The sequence below is a fragment of the Ictidomys tridecemlineatus genome, chromosome 4, assembly GCF_052094955.1.
Source record: "Ictidomys tridecemlineatus isolate mIctTri1 chromosome 4, mIctTri1.hap1, whole genome shotgun sequence".
Taxonomy (NCBI): Eukaryota; Metazoa; Chordata; class Mammalia; order Rodentia; family Sciuridae; genus Ictidomys; species Ictidomys tridecemlineatus.
This window is the reverse complement of record NC_135480.1, coordinates 197,535,711-197,556,912: the sequence shown is the minus strand read 5'-3', so window position 1 is coordinate 197,556,912 and position 21,202 is coordinate 197,535,711. Positions and strand designations below refer to the sequence as shown.

At 56.1% G+C, this 21,202-nt stretch overlaps 1 protein-coding gene and 1 long non-coding RNA gene across 8 annotated transcripts in view; one reads left to right on the top strand and one right to left on the bottom strand.

Moving 5' to 3' along the window:
* Dab2ip (DAB2 interacting protein) overlaps window positions 1-7,320 on the bottom strand; it is a 249,500-nt gene extending 242,180 nt beyond the window's left edge. Inside the window, exon 1 of the mRNA XM_078048122.1 lies at window positions 7,186-7,320. Within this exon, the coding sequence (XP_077904248.1) occupies window positions 7,186-7,225 (40 nt within the window). The 5' untranslated portion in view covers window positions 7,226-7,320. The remainder of the gene's footprint in view (window positions 1-7,185) is intronic.
* Window positions 498-15,030, top strand: LOC120889883 (uncharacterized). Of its 7 annotated transcripts, none has more exons than XR_013438286.1 (3): window positions 498-600; window positions 7,429-7,563; window positions 10,490-15,030. It is a non-coding gene; the product is annotated as an uncharacterized LOC120889883 (long non-coding RNA). The 7 variants fall into 7 exon arrangements; XR_013438283.1 differs by lacking the exon at window positions 498-600 and adding an exon at window positions 609-753; XR_013438287.1 differs by lacking the exon at window positions 498-600 and adding an exon at window positions 609-783.
* The last annotated feature ends 6,172 nt before the right edge of the window (window positions 15,031-21,202 follow it).

The window sequence follows — 21,202 nt, the reverse complement described above, 5'->3', positions numbered from 1 at the left end:
TTCCTGCAGTAGGGGAACCCTGGCTGGGCATCTGAGCTGAAGCTTCGGCCAGCCTTGGAAAGGAAGCCGATCCGATACGTGGCTCCGGTCCCTCCACCCTGGAGTCAAGGTCACTTCTGGAAGGACCGTCACAGACTCCCCTACAGAAGGCTGTCCCATGGCCCTGCAAGCACAAGCCCAGGACCCCAGACTCCCTCCTGTCCAGAATCTGCTCTGCCACCTGCGCCCCGTCTCAGTGTGAACACCCACATTCCCGCCACCAGGCCAGAGACCAGGGTCCTCCGGGCTCTTTGCTTACTCACAGACTGAACCCAGGGAGCCCAGGGGGATGGGGGACCCCCACGCAGGCACAGGCTCACGCAGGGGCTTCTGCAGATGCAGAGACCAGGCCCAGGCCCGCAGGCCCTGGTCTTCATGCTTCTCTACCTGTGCACACACATGGGCTCCATGGGGAGCCCCGGGCAGCTCACAACCGGGAGGAGGAGACCAGCAGAGAAGCCGGTGGACTTTGCCCATCGTGCGGTGGGAGGGAGTCCAGAGGAGGCGGGCTTCCTGGAGGAGGGGGCCTGACCTGTGCCCCCAGGATGAGCAGGTTGAGAGGTTGGTGGGGAAGGGGAGGAGGGAGAGTGCTCCGGGACGGGAGAGGAGAGCAGGGCACAGGAGCGAGAGCAGAGGACGGCACCACAGGAGAAGGCAGAGCATGATGGTGGAGGGAGAGGAGGGGTGCTGTGACCAGAAGAGGAGCATCTGCAGGTCAGACCCCGGCTGCCTTGAGTCCTGTGGGTGGGTTGACTTTGTCCTGCTGCAGCGGGGCAGGGCGGGGGACTGTGGGGATTTTAATACGGCCCCTTCTGGCTGCCCCTGGAGAGTGAGTTGGGGGCAGGTGGAGATGGGGAGCCCCAGGGGAGGCATGATGGCTGCCCAGGTGTGCGGGCAGGGCCGGGCCTGAGGTGGGGGCTGGTTGATGGAGTCAGGGCGGGTCTCTCAGGAGGCAGGACGATTGAGTCCAGCTCCTCCCTCTCTGCCTCCATCTCCCCATCATGCCATGGTGACAGGTCGGCAGACCCTCGCAGACCCTTCCCCCGGGCCGTCCACTGCTCACCCAGCCCCCCCCCCAGGGCTTCCAGAGGGGATTTCTGGGAGGAATCCCAGCTGGAAGGGGCATAGCTGTGGCTGGGTGGGCTCAGCAGCCTCGGGCACACACACCAGAAGGAAGAAGATGGGCGTCCAGGGAGGCCGGGAACGCACTGTGCTGCTGGGGAGGGCCCCGGCCTTCTTGGAATAGAAAGGGGTGGGGCAGTGGTCCAGCAGGGATGTGAGCCCATCCCGGGCAGGACAAAGACTTGGGCCAGTGCCTCAGTTTCCTCATCTATAAAATGGGAATCAATGTGCTAAGAAATGCACTAGGCAGTAGAAAGGCTTGGGACACTGGGCCATGTCACTGAGCCATCTAACAAAGGTCTGCAACTCCGTACCAGCCCCCACGACGAGGCAGCCGCTGTCCTGGGCCATGCAATGCTTCATCCACCCTCTGGTGGAAAGCCCAGGCCTCCGACCCTCAGGACAGAGCCTTCCAGAAGCCATAGAAAGCAACGTGGGTTTGCCTGAAGCTCACATAAGCCCCTGGACAAGTGGCTTCTTTCTATTCCCACCCAAGCCCCTCCCACTGAGGATCAGCCACGGCTCTTCCCTGGGCTTGTCCTGGCTCTGCCCTTCCGCTCCAGCACAGGAGCCCCTCACCAGCCCTGCACCAGCCCCCAGTTCCCGGCTCCTGCAGTGGCCGCCCGGGCTTGGGTGCCTACGAGATTCAAGCACCTCCCTGTCCAGTCTCATGGTTCTTGATTGACAGTTCTTCTAGATTGGGGTTCTTCTCCACTCTGTGGGTGGGGGTGAGGAAAACGCCAAGTCCTCCACCTGCCCTCTGAAAAGCCCAGAGGCCCAGGAACGGCCAGCCAGCGAGGCTCCCTGGGCACGGGGAGGGTGCAGACTGGGGACCAGCCCAGAGTGGTAGAAAGAGAACTGGGGGCTGGGAGTCCTGGGTTTGAGTCCCAAGCACCCTTTGCTAGCTCTGTGGCTGGGGGAGCTTTGGAGCCTGGATGGTGTCATTGGAGTGAAGGGGCTGCTCCTCCCTCTGGGAGGAGCTGAAGTCTCCATTCATGCAGGACCTTCAGCACAGGCCTGCACATAGTAAGTGCTCAGGAAATGGGACCCCAGAGTCCTAGAGCAAGATGCAAGGAGTATGAATTCTGGCATCCCTTCCCTACCCAGGATAGGACACACTGGTGCAGGTACCTTACCACAGATGCAGGCCCAGGTCTTTGCCCAGGGCCTGTTGACTTAGCTCAATAAAAGATCCAGGAGGGGGCCTGAGAGGCAGGGCAGGCCCAAGCACAGCCTCCAACATCCCATCGAATGGGCACACCCTCAGGGAAGGGCCTAGGAGGCACTGGTTCAGAGAACAGGCTTCTTAGGGGGACAGACCTATGTGATTCTTGGATTCACTAGCTGTGTGACTTCAGTCAAGTCACTCAGCCTCTCTGAACTTCAGTGTCCTCATCTTCAGCAGGAGAATGATAATACCTCATCAGGTTGGTGGGGAGGGGAAATGAGAGGACGGATGAGCCACACCCCCAGCTCTGCAGCGGTGATTTTAAGACGAGCCTCTATTTGCTACCCGTTGAGGCCAATCCCTTGAAGGCATTTTAGCCTCCCTCGCTGCGGGAAGGGCCAGGGAGTGGTGACATCAGGCCTCCACAGCTTCCAGCCTAAAATAGCCCTTTCTTTAGACTGACTCCACTCCATCACAGCTGCCTCTGCCTCCTGCTGTCCCCAGCAGAGCCAGCATGGTCCCTGTCACGCCGTGCCCTTCACTGGTTCAATAAACTCTCCCTGGGAGGCATTTTCTCATGAGCAAATGGAAGGGCCCCCAGGTGGCAGCTCTGGTACAGCCACTGTGCTCAGACAGGCAGCCATACGGGACCCCAGGCCCCTTCAGGCATCGTCGCTGGAGTGGCCTGGGTTCAGATCCCACCGCCCTGAACTCTGCTCTGGGACACTCAACTGCCCCGAGCCTCAGTTTCTTCATCTGGAAAATGGGCTAGCAACAACCTGCCAGGTGATGAGGGCTCAAATAGAGGGTGCGCATCAAAGGCCTTTCCTGGAACCTGGCACGGAGCCGGTGCTCCATAAGCAGCCCTGGTTCTTACACCTGCAGCACTTGGAAGTTTACAAGCCACATCCATCTGCCTCCCCACCGGGGCCTCCCGTGACCCTGGGGCTGATGTCCTTCCTGGGTTGTTGTCAGGAAGAAATCTGAAGGTTCTGAACTTCTGAGTGACCTCGTCCACCCCAGGATTTCCAAAGCACCCAGCCACCTGTCTGCACCCCGGTGGCTCCTCCATGAATCACAGATCCCCCAACAGGCCTCGCAGGCGCCTCTGTCTCCTCTGAAGCACCAGGCGGGGCGCGCGGCTGGGTCTGCCCGTTTGTCATACAAGGAAACTGAGCCTGAGCGAGGAATGGGGATGTCTCCAGGCCACCCCAGCCAAAGGGAGCTGGCGTGAGGCTCAGGCCCCAAGAAGGGAAGAGGGTGCCGGGGCTGAGCCAGATCTAGTCTTGATGATCAGAGCTGGAATACCTGGGGCTTGGAGCCCAGCACCCTCAACAGAAGCCCCGAGATGGAGAAGATGCCTGGGGACGAAGAGCAGGCCAAGGGCAGGTGCAGCTGGTGCCGGCTCGCTCACTCACTCCTCAGCCATTCCCTCGCTCACTGTTCCTTCATTCCCTCCACTCAGTCCTCATTTCTAATTCGCTCACCGCTGGCTCGTTCCTCATTTCCTCACTCACTCGCTCACTTATCCAGCGAGTGTGTCGTGGGCCCTGCTCAGGTCAGGGGGTGTGAGGCCCTGAGAACACAGCAGCAAACCAGGCAGGGCTCTGCCCTGGAGCATGGCCAGGGCATACCAACCCATCCTGACCCGGGGACGCCAAGCGCTCCGGCAGGGGGCGGGAGGTGCCGTGGGTGCAGGGGGGGAAATGGTGGGACCCACGAGGGCCCAAAGAGGAAGTCTTGCAGGCGAGACACTGGGCCCCCGTCAGGCTCCCTCTTGTCCCCTTCCTTGGCCATCGAAAGGAGGACCAACAGAGCCTCACCCCATTTACAGCTCCGCCACACCCAGCTTTGTCCCCACAAGACCCCTGAGCCCTCAGGGAGTTTAGCCGGCCAGTGCCTGACCAAGAGCATCGCCCCAGTGGTGAGTACCAGAGCGCCCCCCAAAGGCTCTCCCCGCTCCATGCCTTGGCAGCTTCTGTTCCTTCTGCCTGGAATGTTTTCTCTAAACCTGGGCTGACTGCCTTCATTCACCCCCTCCCTCATTCAACCAGCACTTATTGGACGCTTACCACATGGCAGTCAGAGAGCTATGCCCCGGGCACAGTGAGAGTTCAGAGGTGAATGGTGGCCACGCAGGTTAAAGACAGAGTAATGTGCAGTGCCAACAAGAACGGTTCCTACGGAGGACAAGGAGGACTAAGGGAGGGGAGTCTGATTTGATGGACGGGGGCAGGGGGAATATGGCCTAGGGAAGGCTTCTCTGAGGAGTTGGATTTCCACTTGATGTTGGGATAAAGAAGAAGAGTTCGTTCAGTGAAGAGTGAGAGGAAGAATACTCTATCCAGGTGGAAAAAGATAGCCTGTGCAAAGTCCCTGGGGTAGAAACTGGTTTGAAGAGTATAAAAAGGCTCAGATCTGTGTGGCTGGGACCTAGAGAGGGAGGAGGTGAAGGAGGGGGTGTCGGACGGTGCAGGGAGGCAGCAGGCGGATCTGGATGGCACGGCCAGAGGGAGAGGCTATTGGAGATGAGGCCTCTGAGGGCCTCAGTGAAGGTACAGAGAGGTGGTTCCTGAGCCAATAGGACCATGTGCTTACGGGAGGACACCGAGCAGTTGCTTTCCCTCTCCACACACGCAGGCCCAGGGAAGAGCAAAAAAACTTAGCGGAAAGGTGGACATTTTGGCTGGAATATGGATGTTGGACTTCAAGCCTCCAGAACTGTGGGGACATGATTTTGGCTTCTCACATCTCTGTTGTTTAAACCCTCAATCTATGATGGTTTCTCATGAGCTGACAGAGGGAATCAGCGACTAACGACAGCTTTCCTGGACTCCAAGTGTGGACTCAGAGGTTCCTCAGTGCCATGACTTCCCCCCATCGGGGCATCTGCCTCCTTCCCAGGCTGACTGGGGAATGTCACAAAGGCGGACATGAGGTCTGCCTTGTTCTTGGACCCTGGCCAGTGCCTATTCTTGGACCCGAGAGTCCAGTCCAGGTCCTGAAAGTGTTGAATGAATGAATGCAGAACCAGGGCTCAGAGACGGGGGTGACTTGCATCCTGTGTCGCCCTGGCCCACGATAGTCCCTTCAACTTGAGAACCAGGGCCTGCGGGGAGAGACCAGACCTCTCTCCACAGAAGAGCCAGGTCCCTGTGCCCCGCCGCCTGCCCTCATCCGAGTCCTCCTCTTCTCCTTGCCTCTTCCTCCCGTATCCCAGACACCTCACTCCCTGACCAGCGTCCAGGAGAGCCATAGCAGCTCCTGTGACAAAATAAGGGCTGACTGTGCACAGGGCTCTTGGGTTAAGGTGGAGCAGCCCCAGTTTCCAGGCTCATCCTGCCCCACCGTGCCCCTAGCAGAACTGGAGCACAGCAAGTTGGGGCTGTGGATTTCCGGAACATCACTGGACAGGGAGATGGAGATTCGAGGAATCTGGAAATCTGCCTGATTATGGATTGATCCCCCTGTAGCCCCCAGCGCTGGACCCTCGATGGGACAGCAATCCTGTGCCAAGCTTCAAGTGGACAGTTCTGGGTGTAGGCAGGCCTGTCCCCACCCCCAGACTCTCTGCCCCCAGCCTTCCCCAGGATCTCATCCCTTGGTTGTCTCCCAATCCAGGCTGGGAGCGCTTCCAGGGCCAGAGCCCTCTCTCCTCCTTCCTCCTCTCCCTTCCCTTCCTCCGTCCCTGCCTCCAACCACTAAGCTAGTTCTGAGGACTGAGCTCCTCTTCCTGCACCTCTGACCCGGACACAGGTTGGCACCTGGAGGTCACTCGAGGTGCACCCACCGGCCACCTGACTGCCTGGAAAAGCTAGGTGCTCGCCCAGTCCTGGCCAAGCCCCCTCAGGGGTGGTAGGTCCACCCGTGGCAGAGGACCTCTCCCTGGAGGGAGCTGGGCTGCTGCAGGGGGCAGGGAATGTGGCTTGACTCTGTGCCAGGCAACCGGGGCTGGCTGGAGTAGGGAGTCGGTCCAGAGGGAAAAGAGCCCAGTTTTCGTAGAGGAGACCGAGGCCCCTGATTTCCTGAGAGGCTGACCCGAGCTGGGGGAGACTGCCCCTCCACTGCCCCTCCTCATGGGGCCTTCTCCCCAGTGAGCCCCAAACCTGCTGCCTTGGTCCCTCACCACACTCCTGCCCTCCCGCCTCCCTCCGTTGCCCAGAGACAGACACAGTGTGCTCAGCATCCTGGCAGCAGCGGGGCCAACTGAACGGTCCAGAGAGCTTGGGCAGCTCCCTCCCGGGGGCTCTCAGCCTCCAGAAACTGCCTCCGCGGAAACCTGCGGCTTGCAGATCCGTTCCTCCGACCCCTAGCCGGCCTGTCCCAGGCAACTTTCCCCCAGTTCTCTGCCCAGGGCTGCCGGTGGCCCGAAGGCTGGGCAGGGCCAGCTCCCCAGTGGCAGCCTGGGGAGCACTCTCAGCCTGAGCCCTGGCCTTTAATGACAGGGTGCACCCGTCGCCTGCTCCGTCTCCATTGACCCGCAGGATCTCACTAATTGGATCTGCCACGCAGCGCAGCCGGGGGCCCGGGGACCGCGGGACCGCAGCCAGGCGGGCAGAGGCGGCCGCAGGGGGCTGCAAACTTCCTCCCTCACCTCCTCAGCCAGGAGCAGAGCCTGGCGGCCCAGGAGCTCTCCTTCCCCGGCCCCCTGCCACTCGCTGCCCAGAGACCCCCCCCTTGGGCACTGTGCCCCGTGACCCAGGGCACCATGCCCACCCAGAGTCCCCGGCCCAGGAAGTGCCAGCTGCCCGATCGCCTCCCCCCTTCAACTCAGATTCCTGAAGCGGAGAAAAGTCCCCCTGAGCAGCCAGGCTGAGGTCCCCAACTCTGCCACTTAGCCGGCCAGTGTCACCTACCGTAGGAGCCGTCTTGATCCAGGAGGGCGTCGGGCTCCATGGCGAGCGCGCCCCCAGCCCCTGGCCCCCCCTGGTTTATGCCCCGGGGCCGTCTCCATGGGCGCCCGGGCTTCGCCTTTTGTATTCCATCTGGCGGCTTCTCCGGCGGGATGACGGGGTGTTCCTGCAGCAGGCCCCTCTCCAGCCCTCGCCTTCATACAGCACATTTAAAGTAGCAGTAACCTCTTTCTCCTCCCCCCGCAGCCTGGCTGGAAACATTAGAAGGGACTGAGGCGGCGAGATGTCTAAAATAGGAAGACGCCGGGGACGGCTGGCCTGGCTGCCCGCGACGCTGGCTGCGGGGATCTGGCCCGGCTGTGCAGATGGAAAGGCTCAGAGGTGAGGCAGACACGGGGCTCAACATCTGGAAGCCGGCTCCGGGGCCCCGGGGCCCTGTGGGAAGAGGGGGAGGCTGACCGGCTCTGGGAGAGGGTGGGGGTCCACTCTGCCGGCCACCCAGCACCCAAACCCCAGGGGCTTCTCCCAGGCCCCTGCTGGAACCTCCCACTCAAATCTGTTCCCAGACATTTCCTGCAGTGTGGGGGATGCAGCCATTGACTCAGCCATCCATTCAGTTAGTCACTAAATATTTTTTGAGCATCTAGTCCTCGCCAGACACTGGGCTGGGTCTGCAGGGGAGCCAGGCGCAGCGTCTGGCCCCCTGCAGGGAAAACAGCTCGCAGGGGACAGGTCGCTGCAGGCCTCACCGGGGCACAGAGCAGGGGTCTCGCCTGGCTGGGGTGTGAGGTCAAGCCAGGCTCCCTGGACGAAGGGGGACCTAAGTGGGGTCCCCACAGATGGGTAGCAGCCAGCCAGGGAAGGAAGAGGAGCAGTCACCTGTGCAGTGTTTAAAAGGGGTGGTGCTGAGGGCCCCAGGTCAGCTCTAGGTGGTTGGAGCAGAGGGGACAGGGGCGGAGAGGGCCAGGGCTGAGGAACAAGGCCGGGCAGGTGGGGCAGGGCTGTGGGGACGGTCTTGGTCCCTGGAAGTGGCCGGATCCCTGTTTCCTTGGGCAGGCATCCCTGAGTGCCACGTAAAAGAGGCAGGTGGCAGGACAGAGCTGGACTGGGGAGGCTGTGGCCTCGACAAGAAGAGCCATGGAAGCACTGGGTACCGTTTGTGGAGCACCCACCAGAGGTGACCCGGGTTGGAGAGGTCACCGGCATTGCCTCTTGTGAGCTTCACAGTGGTCCCTTCTAGTAGACAGTGGTCATTGCTTGGACAAGACCATGCAGGTTAGAGAGAAGGACGGACTCGTCCAGGGCCATAAGTAGTGATTGACATCCAGGGCAGAATCACAGCCTTGGAGCTGGGGGTGAGGGGACCACGATGCAGTCATTCATGCCACATCTCCGGGCCTCACAAGCACGCTCAGAAGACAGACAAGGCCCAAGGGCTTGCAGGGGAGAGAGTTGAGCCCAATCAGGGAAGGCTGCCTGGGAGAGGAGGCGTCTGACCTGGCAGAGAGGGAACAGGCTGAGCAGGGAGGGAAGGCGTGCAGGCCAAGGGGTGGCAGGAGAAAGGCAGGGAGGCCAGAAGGGGACATTAAGTGGTTGGGAGAACGTCAGGGCTAAAGAGCAGGCAGGGAGCGCCAGCCTGGGGCTGTGGGCTTGTCCCAGGGGCCACATGCTGTCCAGAAGGCCTCTGTGTGGAGAATGACCTCCTTTCCAGTGGATGCCTGGACGTTCCTGCAAGCGGCCCCCCCAGCCTTCCGTCCACACTGTGCTCAGAGCAGGAGAGAACGTTCTGCCCCCACAGAAGGGCTGGACACAGGAGCCAAGCGCCAGTGACCTGCTTTTGGGAGACATGGCTGTGGTGTGGGTGGGGGACATCACGAGCAGGGAGGCAGAGACAGAGATGGGCAGGAGGCTGGCGAGACCTCATGGAGGGGAGTCCACACAGGGTCCCTCCCAGCTACCCATGGCTGCCCAGCTGCCCCCAGAGGACCAGTGGCTGCTGACGTGGTTGGCCTGGCCACAAGGAAGCTCCTCCTGTCCCCCCAACCCGCCTCCCCCACCTTGGACCACATGGATTCCAGCTCCCAGCCTCCTGCTCCTTTAATTACAGGGAGGCCCGGCCTGACCCAGGCTGGCTGCAGGCTCCAGGCTCCCCGGCCCTCCTGATCAGGGGCTGTGGGGACAGGCCGTGTGAGGTGGGAGGCAGCCTAGGAGTGGGGAATCTGCCCTGGGGACCACCTACCCATGGGTGGGATCAGGTCCGGTGTGCTCCAGCTCTCCAGGGCCCCCCGGGTCCTGGGAGTTCTGGAAACCACATAGACACATGGAGAACTTTCTAGAGTATGGAAGCTGAGAGGAGGAGGCTGAAGCCCTGGGCTTACATCTCAGCTCTGCCACCAAAGTGGGTGACACCGGGTGTTAGTTACGAAAGCCTCGTGAGCGGCTAGAATGGGGCCACTCACAGCCCCAACCTCAGAGGGTTCTTGTGCAGATTAAAGGGGATCATGAGCCTCAAAAGGCTTTGTGCGTGGCTGGCTGGGTGTGTCTGAAGCACTCAGTCCTGCTCATCCTTATATAAGCTTTTGTGATCACAAGCTTTTTCCCCCACCACAGCCTAGTGAGGGCGGGGCCGGGGGCGGGAGAACACAGGCCCATTTTACAGACAAGGAAGCCAAGGCTCCAACTCGACTTAAAGGACTCACGACTCAGGGTTAGGCTCAGGCTGCACCCTTCACTCAGCTGCGTCTCCAGAACCTGCTGAGGGCAGGAAGTGGGTCTTGGGGAAGGAAGGAAGACCTGGGCCCCCATCCTGGCTGTGCCTCCAAGTGGTGGCGTGACCTCCCTGGGCTTCACCTTCTTCACCAGACCAGGAACAGTGGGATTAACCCAGCATCCTCCCACCCATTTCCCTCTTTTTATGACTCAGATATGTTTAGATATGCAAACCGAGCTCCCGCCCTCCAGGGATGCATTTACAATGAATGTATATTGCACATCAGGCACCGGGCTCCAAGTTTCTCTCCACTGGGGAAAACCACATCAGCACAATCAGACCCCTCTCCTCCTGTTTAGTGGCTACAAAACATTCCATCCTTTGGCTGTGCCATACCTGGATTGAGCCAATCCCCTCCTGATGGACACCTAGGTTGCTGCCCTTTCTTGGTGACAATAAGCAATGCTTCAATGATATATATATATAAAATACACACACACACACACACACACATACACACACACATATATTTTGTACTGGGGATTGAACTCAGGGTTACATATCTTTAATCCTTTTTATTTTTTTATTTGGAAACAGGGTTTTGCTAAGTTGCTAAAGCTGGCCTCAAACTTGACATCCTCCTGCCTCGGCCTCCCACGTCGCTGGGATTACAGTATGCACCACCTCGCCCCGCTGCCGTGAGTATCTTGACTGCACCCTGTGCACACCTGTCTAATGATCTCCGTGTGGTAAAACTGTCAATACAAACTTGCTGGGTTTGTCAATACAGAGCACCTGCATTGGTACATCCCCAGCGTGGCTGCAAAAGGCACTCAGAGGCCCCATCTGGATCTTGTATTCATTTCACCAACAGTTAACAAGTGCTGATTTTGTGCCCAGTCCTGTCCTAGCACCTGGGATGGCCAGCCTCTCTTCTCACATGGATTTATATTCTATCTGGAGGGAGAGGAGCGCTATTTAGAAAATTAAATCTGGGCCCAGGAGAGTAAATTCTGAGCAGTAACTTGACAGGCAAAGTGAATCCAGGGGGCCAGCCTCCAGGGGTGGGCGGAGCCACTGCAAGGGCTCCACCGGAGTGAGGCTGGCAGGCCAGAGGTCATGTGATGGCCAGAGTGGCTGGGGCTGGGGGATGGGTGGAAGAGTGGCCCAAGAGAAGAGATAAATTCTGGGACTGCTCCAGGGAGGGCCTGTGGGCCAGGGAGGGTGGGGGCCATTGCAGGTAGAAGCAGGGGAGTGACCTGCGGGATCCCCTGGCTGCTGTGTGGAGTGTGGACTCAGGGAGACCAGGTAGGGCACTGCTCCAGCCCTTTGAGGTGCAAGATGCGGGGACCTCCACCAGGGGCTGGGGCCAGGAGTGGAGAAAAGCACCCAGGTTCTGGACGCGTGGGCAGAGCCAGTACAGCTGACCAGGCAGACACAGAAGCAGGGAAAAGAAATGTGCCCAGAATGGCCCCGAGGCTTCTGGAGCGACCAATAGGCTGGTCTTCAGAGCGGAGGCTGCAGCATCAGAGCTCAGGGCAGCAGCAAGACGGGAGTCTGCTAAGTGCCCAGCACAACCGGGCACGCGGGCCTGCTGCGTTCCCATCCCAGCCGCAGCGGCCTGTCACTCCATGTAATTGAAGGAGCTAAGTGGTCACCAATGGCCACGGGTGGGGGGACAGGAGCCCCGCAGTGGGCATGCAGGAGGCAGGCACCTGCTGGCTGCCTTGCTCAGCCTCTCCCTTCTGGGAAGGACACGGCCAGCCAAGTCCTGGGCGGGGCCAAGCCTAAGATCCAGGCACATAAAGGAGGAACCAAAACCCAGAGATCTAAAAGCGAGCAGAAGGCAAAGCCGGGGTGCGAAGCGGGAGCCCCCAGCTCAGCAGAGTCAAGAAAGCTTTTACAAAGGAAGGACCAGCTGCGTTGGACTGTGAGGGGTGAAGAGGAGTCCCCGCACATGGCAGCAGGACAAGCACGTGACCCGACTGCATGTGTCCAACAACCCGGGCTGCATGTGCTTTCAAGCTATTTTCTGCTCTGGGTTCTGATTTTCTAGCTAAAGCCTCCTGTCCAATGCCAAATGGAGCCTCTGAGGAGCCCACAGCCTCCTGCTGCTCCCCACATTCTGAGCTGGGCAGAGGCTGATGTGGGCCGGCACCGTGCCACCGCTCTGCAGGCTGTCACACAGGTGCTTCAGGCCGGCCCCTGCCCCACGCCTCTTGGTGAGCCTCGAGGGTCCTAGGTGGGCTGCTGCCTCCCTGCCCTCTCCACCTCCTCTCTTATTATTATTCCCTACCTCTCCTAGCTTGACTCCAAGAGTTGGGTTTCTCCCAGGGAAGACACGGCAAGAGCTCAGCCATTTGGAGCTTAGGACCTGCCTGGGTCCAAATCCCCAGCTTCCAATTACCTGCTGGGCACATGGTTCCCCTTCTTGGTGCCTCGTTTCCTCATCTGTAACTGGAGGATACAGATAGGCACCGGAAGGCTGAGAGAAGAATGGGGTCTCTGAGACAGGTAGAACGTAGACTAGGTCTTGGGCCAGAGGAGGTGCCCAGTGCTTCTGAATCCGGAAGCCACAGCGTGGCCTGCAAGCCCGCGTGAGCTGCCCCCATCCCATCTCCTCCCACGACTTCCCTTCCCTCTTCCTCCCTCTCACCAGTCACATGCCTCCTTGATTCCCTTCTTTGTTTCCCCTTAGATACTGGGATTGAACCTGGGGGCTCTACCACTGAGCTACGCCCCCACCCCCAGCCCTTTTTATTTTTTTTATTTTAACACAGGGTCTCGCTCTCACTATTTTGCTCAGTCTGGCCTTGAACATGTGATCCTCCTGCCTCAGCCTCCTGAGTTGCCGGGATTAAAGGCCTGGGCCACCAGGCACCACCACACCACGCCCTGGTTCCTCCTTGTTTTCTTTTGAACTGTCCATGACCAGCACGCCCTCACCCCAGGGTTTCCCGGTGTCCTCTGCTGGGAGTGAGGCCTCCAGGCAGCTCTCCCGAAAGCAGCTGTATCCTCAGAACCTAGCACAGCACTTAGCACAGGGGACCCCCCAAAAGCACTTAATGAGGGAAATATTTATGGAATGACTAAGGGTTAGTAATTGTCATCCCCACACACGCCCAAGGAGCGCTTTGAAGGCTTCAGGACATCTCACATGAAGACACCCCCATCTGTCTCTCCCTGCATCTTAATGCTCCCCAGCTGCACTAGATTGTCCCTTCTCATGAAGGGCTGGGACCCCAGGACCAGAAAGGGGCCAGCAGGTCATGGGCCTGTTCAGCAAGCTTTCACAGAGGTTTGCGGAGCCCCATTTCACAGATGGGAGCCCTGACACCCACCCAGCAGTCAAGGAGGCGAGGAGCATGTCAGGGTGCAGGCGGCGGAGAGGTACACGGTGGAAAAGGACGTGTGAGAAGAGACGTCAAGAAGAGGTGTCTGCGCACCTGAGACCCTGCTTTACCTCCTGGGCCCCTCGGAGCCACTGTCCTCCTCCAGCCCCTGCATTGGCAGAGGGTCAACGCTGCTTCCGTGGATCCTTCAAAGGCCTCAAAACCCAGGGTTGGTACCTTCCAAGGAGTTCTGAGCCACTCCAGGTTTGCAGGGCGTGACACAAGGCAGGAGCCCCAGGGAGGCAAAGAGGAGCAGGGGCCAGCCAGTCCCACATGCACGCGAGGGTAGGGACCTGCGAGGTCCAGCGTTCTCCCTGGGAATCCCAATCAGTTGTCCTGAGGAGACCAGAGGAGGAAGTGGCAGACCCGCTTACATGGGGGAGGAAGTGGTAGGAGAAGGGTCCCAAACCTGGGCCGCCAGACACCCTACTTTGGGGGCCAGATGAGAAATCTAATACGTGTGTGGTGCTGCCAGGAGCCTTCAGTAAGTGCCCCCCCACACACACACAAGCTGATCCCAGGGCCAGCTCTCAACCACAAAGCCCTGTGGCTTCTCTGGCCACACAAATTATCATTAAACAACCCCAAACCTTTCCGGAAAGTTGCGAGCTAGAAAGAAATGCCCGGTATTAGGGGATTTTTAGATTTTCAGGGCTGGGAGGATGGGGATGGTGGTCTGGAGTCCTCAAAGTTCCCCCAAATCATCAAACCATGATGCCCTGGGGGGAACATCAAGTCTGAGATGTCCCTGTTGCAAGGTTCAATGGTCCTGCCTTATGTTCCCAGAAGCCCTGGAGACACCCGTGTCCCCAGCCCCCTGCGTCCCTGCAGCAGGAGTCCGGTCAGGAGGTCGGGGCACGGGTGAGACAGGCAGGCGTGGAGCGGGGGTGTCTTCAGCAGCAGGTAGAGCAGCGCTCCCTGTCCCCTCGTCAAGCCCCCAGAGCTTGGCCTTGGCCATCACCCAAGAGAAGCCCTGGAGTCCTGGGTCCCGGGTTGGGAGCAACTGGAGAGTTCATCAGTGTCCTCTGACATCCTTGACCCCACTCTGCTCACTTACCTCCGGGGACAGGCCCCGGGAACTCCCTCCCTCCCAGGCAATCCTCTGGGAGACAAACCATGGGGTTGGGCGGGCCCTGGCTTGGCCGTCTGTGGCCAGGCAGAGTGACTCTGCCCTGGGGAAGCCCCTGCAGTCATCAGATCCCCCGACATGAGCTCAGCTCTCTGCACTTCACCTGACCTCCTTGCTCCCTGCAGTTTCTTGGCTGGTGTTCAGGTTTGGCGAGTCCGGAAAAACCTCAAGGAGCCTGGAAACTGACATGGCAATGGCAGCAGCCCATGCAATCTGGGAAACTTTAGCCGGGGACCGTGCCAAGCGCAGGAGACCCAGAAACTAGTGAGCCAGAGAACAACCCATAATCATGTCCCCTCAGATCGGGGGTGGGGGACACGCGCCTGGGGGAGGGCTAATCTTCCAGCGGCAGCAGAGAGAGCATTCGGGTGGATGGACTCAAGAGAGCAAAGGCCCAGCTGGTCAGACCACAGAGCTGGCCCAGTGGCTCAGAACAGAGAGGCTGTAGAGTTGGCCAGCTTTCTGGAAAGGATCAGGGAATAGACACTTTAGGCTTTCTGGGCCATGCCATCACGGTTGCAAGCACTCAGACACGGTTAGTGGAAAGCGCCATAGACAACCCGCAAAGGAATGAGCACAGCTGTGTACCAATAAAACTTTATTTGTTGATGCCCAAATTGGAATTTCATAGTTTCTTCTTGTGTCACAAATAATATTCTTCTTTTGATCCCCCACTCCTAACCATTTAAAACTGTAAAAATCATTCTTAGCCCACAGGTGTCGCAAGAACAGGCAACAGAGCACAGCCCAGCTGGTTATGTGCCGGGATAATGGGAGATGGTGCCGGGGCACTGGAATCCTCGAGTAAGGTTTTCAGGGCGATATGGTCAGGGGCTGGCAGCAGGTGCCCTACTTACGGCCCGGGATGATGAACCGCTTAATTCATCAACTTGCCTTCCTTCTAACCTGTCTGCCAATCACGCCATTGCTAGCCATTAAGAAGCTAGGAAAATGTGTGTTTAGATCAACGTCTTTCACATACATTGGGAAATTTTCTTTTAAAATGTAATTACAGAAGAGTATCAGCTTATCATTAAAGTCAAGTCAATGAAGAAGTAAATAGATGAATCAGGGGAAATTTCTTTTCAAATCCAACTGCCCACCCTGGGGTGACCAAGGCCAGAGGTTGGGTGGATAAGGGTGAATCCAGGCCTTTCTAATGCCCATGGACGTGAACTCCATCCAGAGGCTTCATTATTTACACTAACGGTGGCTCATCCTGCACGAGTGTTTAATGACATGATTTTCACTTAGCATCTTAACCGGTATCTTCCCTCTCGGCTCGTGGATCCACCCTCTGATTTTTTGTGTGGTCCATCGGGCTCTAGGCTGTGCCACATGCACCCAGTCGGCCGCCTATCGCTGGGCATCCAGGCTGGGTCCTGTTTTATGTGATTACACACGAAGCCGTCACGACTCACCCCCAACCTGCGCACAGCTCTATCTTTGTACGCCAGGGCTAGTCTATTTTTTATCAGAAAGAGTCTCTGAAGCATAATTGTTGAATTAAAGGGCAGGACAACTTGAAATCAGGGTCCATGTGGCATATGGGAGCAGTTTCCTGCGCTGCTAGGAACAGGCACTGCAAATCCCCTGGGCTTGGGGAAGTCCTACCCAGCCTGTCGGACTCAGGAACCTTCGTGCCTGACTGTCCTGGATGACTCCGGGGCTCAGGCGTCTTCAGAGTGGACTGACCTGCCTCCCCCTGCAGATTCAGGCAGGATACCCACCCGGTGGAGACCCTTGGGGAGAATCAGTGCCTTGTCCATTTATCCAACCATCCATCCATGTCTTCAGCAAGTCTTTATTGAGCACTGATTTCGACTTGAGTCCTCAGGCTACATCCATGAGCCCATTCACGCTCTTGCTGTTCCAGTCTCTGCCGTCTGGTGGAAGTGCAAGTATTTAGTGATTACTTACCGAGGGTCTATTACACACTGCTGTAGGCACTGAGACTACAGCAGTGATCATAGAATAAGAAAGTCCCTGTCCTTCCAGACTTACAGTCGAGTGGAGGACGCAGATATTGAACATACAAACAAATATGACAGACATGAGCCATCTAGTAAGGAAGGCAGGAAGTACTGCGGAGTCACTTTGTATGTAGATTGGCAGGAGAGACCTCTCTGGGCAGAGATCAGAGGGCATGTGAGGGGGAGCTGTGCAGATGTAGAGAAAAGTATCAAAGGCAGATGGAACGGCCAGTGCAAAGGCCCAGAGGTCACTACGGGCATGAAGGAGAGTGTGTCAGCGACCGAGGGTCTTGTAGGTAGAGAAGAGCTCGACTATTAATTACTCCACGTGAGGTGGGGGCCTGCAGGAGGCCTGGGGCAGAGGAGAAAGTTGACTGTCTAATTGGGAATAGACTCCAGGGGACCAGGGTTGATTCGGGGAGACCAGTCAGGAGGAGGCTGCACCTTGACCCCAACAAGAGATATTGGACCAGGTTGTCCAGGCAGAGGCAGTGAGAAGAGATGGGAGTCTGGGGGGGCACTTTGAAGGTAGTCACAGGCTTTCCCGATGGATTCCTGTGGGATGTGGGGTGGAAAAAAGGGAGGGAAGAACCACACTGCAGTTTTGGTTCATGGACCAAGAGGATGGAGTCTACGGAGAGGAAGTGGGGAGGGCTTGAATTGTGAGCCTGATTTGCACGTGGTAAGGTGGAGCCGCCCACTGGACAGCAAGTAGGGAGGCAGGTAGAGACTCCATCCTGCCGCTGGAGCAGGTTAATGCTGGGGAGACTGGAATTCCAGGGCTGCCAGCAGACGGAATTGCAGGCCATGTGCCTGGAGGTCAGCACCAGGGGAGAGAGAGGATGGGAGACTGATGTTAAGGGGCGGGAGGTGAGGGAGAACTGGCATTGAGAACCAAGGAGCCAGGGAGCAGGAAGACAGCGTAGAGCACTGTGACCTGGAAGCCGGGGAAGAGGGATTTCAGCAAGGAGGCCATGACCAGCTGGGCCAAGAAGCTGAGCCGCCGAGGAGGGAGGACTACACGCTGACCACTGGGTTTGCTGCTAGATAAACAGATCACACACGAGGGCCACCCAGTGTGGCCAGGGCGGAGACAGGGAAGCCCAGCTCACCGCGGAGGCCTAAAGGAGGGGTGTCTCAGCAGAAACCTGAGGGGTGCATACCTGATTCCAGGGTGAAAAGGGGAGGCCCTGGGTGAGGGGACAGCTTAGACAAGTCATCAGGGACGGCCACCACTGCTTATTTGGGAACCTGAAGTAGATGGTCTGGCATTACAGTGGGGAAGGGGCCCAGGAGAGAGGAGGTGGGGTGGGAGGGGGTGGCATCCTCACCAGACCCTGGAGAGGTCAGCAGAGCAGATGGCTTTGGTGGTGGGTGTGTGGCGGGAAGAGGGATGGGGCGGGCCATGACTTGAAGGATGGCAGAGCCAGTTCCTAGGTGGGCAACAAGGAGAAGCAATCTGGGGAAGGATGAATTCAGATGACTTCAGGATGCAGGAGGGCGCTGTGAGGAGATGTCCACGGTCAGCTGGGCTTACGGGCTTGACAGTGGGGTCTGGGAGTCCACTGCCTGTGCAGGGTGGAGGTCGGGCCAGGTTGGGTGGAGCCAACCCATGCACCCACCTTTCTCCTGGTGCTGCTTGAAGGCAGCTCGCTTGAGGTCCCACTGTGGGCTGAGGCAGGCAGGGGGTACCTGGCAGCCTCCTTCATCTTGGTTTATCTCGCCAGGTGGCGGGAACCCAGGGAGGCCCGGGGTTCCTCTAGGCAGGCTGCTGTACTGTGCTCCTTCCTGCCCAGCTGCACCCCTCCTGCAAGGGTCCCCACCATTGCATGCGCGCTCACAAGGCTTATACTTGGCACCGGGATTTTGGAGCACCTGCCAGGCAAGAAGAAGTGGGAGGGGGCATGGAAGAGCTGCCGAGTCAATGGGAACAGCACAGGGAAAGCTCAGAGATGAGAAAGAGCCTGATGGTGGAAGGCAACCAGAGGATTCGGGGTGACGGAGGATGGGGTGTTGGGAGGTGGCCCTAAAGAGCTTCAGGAGTCAAGCTTAGGAACTTGAACCTTCTGAGGATGAGAGCAGTCAAGGAGAATCCAGAGCAGAAGCTGACACGCCCCGGTCACATGCAGGAGAATTCAGAAGGGGAAACACCCACTCGGAGACCACAGGGCCCCGGGCTCATCTCAGCCACGACGCCCCTCCCCTTCTGTAGCTCCCTTATCAGGTGAGGTGGCTCATCATGGTCTGCACTCCTCCAGGGACCCAGAGCCCTGGAGATGGCCCCAACCACATCTGAGCAGGCGTCGTGAGGGCCCCACGATCGCTCCCGCAACCCAGACCTAGCAATGGGGACCCCAGGCCCGTTAACTCAGGGCGGCCTGAAACGCTCCGGAGCCACCCGATTGACTTGTTGCGAGCTAGCGTTCCGGATGCCACCTGGCAAGGCTGTCGGCGGGACGCTGAAGAAATAAATCTGCTCATGAAGACACGCCGCCCTCTCCCCGCAGCGACGGTCCGCTCAGCCCGGAGCCCGGAGCCCGGAGCAGCTGGCCCGCCCCGCAGCGCCACCGTGTGGTCGAGATGTGTCACGACAACAGGAGATGGGGTCGCTCGGGACACCTTTATGAAGCAGCCTTTCCTTGTCTATTTTAAAATTATTTTTTCAACATGGAAACATATCTTGGACTGTTGGTGATTTGCAATTATTAAGTCATACGAACACAGTAAACAAAGTATTCAAGTTTTACACACGACATAAAACAGAAATGGACAGTTTTTCTCCAGAATTCCACACCCTTCCCTTTCTGCACCCCCCCCCCACCTCCACACCCCCTAACTTTGAGAAAAAATCCTGATTGCATTTTGGCAAATAGGCTTGATTTTTTTTTTCTACAAAAATTTAGGTTATGGGCTGGGGATGTGGCTCAAGCGGTAGCGCGCTCGCCTGGCATGCGTGCGGCCTGGGTTCGATCCTCAGCACCACATACAAACAAAGATGTTGTGTCCACCGAAAACTAAGTAACTAACTAAATAAATAAATATTTAAAAAAAATTTAGGTTATGCACACAAATGAGATCCTATTATATGTACCTAATGTTCTGCTGTTCACTTTGCTTTTTAATTTTTTTATTAACTGTGGAGTCTAAAGAATATTTATTTGATGTATGTAAAGTATATGAGTCATGTTGAAGTGAATACTTTGTGCCAACCACCCAATTTAAGGACATTTTTATTAGCTGTTAGGTTTCTTTTATGGCTTGCTTTTTTAAAATGTTAAAAGATATCATGTTTATTTCCCCATTTTTAACTTTCTGGAATAATTTGGTTTCTTATTAATTCATGCCAGTGTTTAATTTGCCACTTTTTCTTTTTTTTAGTGATCATTCTAAACATGATAATATGTATCCTTGACTTTCTAAAGTCTAATATAAATTAATAATCTCATCACTTTTGTGACAAGGCAAAACCTTAAGCCACTTAAAACTCCATTTACCCCCTCCTGAGTTATATGCTGTTATCATCTGGTACCATCTGCTACTTGAATTTTTTAGATATTTCAAACTCCACAAGACATTATTATTATTGTTTTGTATAGACAATATTTGTTTAAATTAACCAAATATTTTCTCTCCATTGGCCTTGATTTCTTTCTGCATCTCCAAGATTCCATCTGGGATTAATTTTCTCTTGCTTGAAAATCAAAATCACCCTTTACTAATTCCTCTGATGGGGGTATGCTAGTGATGAATTGTTTCAATTTTTATTTGTATGAAAAGTTTCTGTTTTGCCTTTCTATTTGAAGGGTATTTTTTTGTTGCATGTATTATTTCAGGTTGGAAAGACAAGGCAAGAAAGGAGAGAAAAGTAATGGAGAATAAGTGAAACAAACAGGAGACAAATAATAAGATGGAAGGAAATAAATACTCCCATTTAAAGTCAATTGGATGCTTTAAAAAAAAAACAAATAAACATATGTGGGTTGGGGTTGTGGCTCAGTGGTAGAACGCTTGCCTAACATGCGTTTGATCCCCAGCACCACATAAAAATAAACAAATATAATAAAGATATTGTGTAAAAAAAAACATGTGTGGCTTGTAAGAGAGACATATCAATTATAAGGATTAAAGAAAGTGAGGAAAGTAAAAAGATGCAAAATATCAAGCAAACACTAGCCAGAAGTAAGTGGGCAAGGCTACATTATTCTCAGCAAAAGCAGAGTTTAAGGGGGGAAAACAGCCACGTTAAAGATAAACAGAGATATTCACGGTGGGAAAAAAATAGATTTATGAAGCAGATACAAATCTAATTTTGCATGCAACTAATAACATAGCCTCAAAATATATAAAGCAAAAATCAAGAGAACTAAAGAGAAAAGAGAAAGTGCACAGTTTTTTTTTTTTCAGTAACTGATAGACCCAGCAGTTAAATTATTAAAAACTCACACTGCAGGGACATCACAGAAGTATGCTAACTTTTCATTATTGCACTCTATCAGATACCTCAGGATTTTTATTTGTCTTTTTATTGATGGCTTAATTAAGTCTAGGCTTCTCCACTAAAAAATAACTCTTTCCATTTGGACTTAATGAATATTTGGAGGGAGGCACTTTGAAATGCATCAATAGGCAACTCTTCATCAAGCTTTCAATAAAAGACTTGTTTCTATTGGTGTGGACTCATGGGCTTCTGTTTTATTCAGTGGATTATAATTTGTCATTAGCATTATTTGCTGTGATGCTTGACTTTTTTCAGATTTGGCCAGAGGAGCTCCTTTTGACACATCCCCTATTTACACACGATCTTACTTTCTGGCAA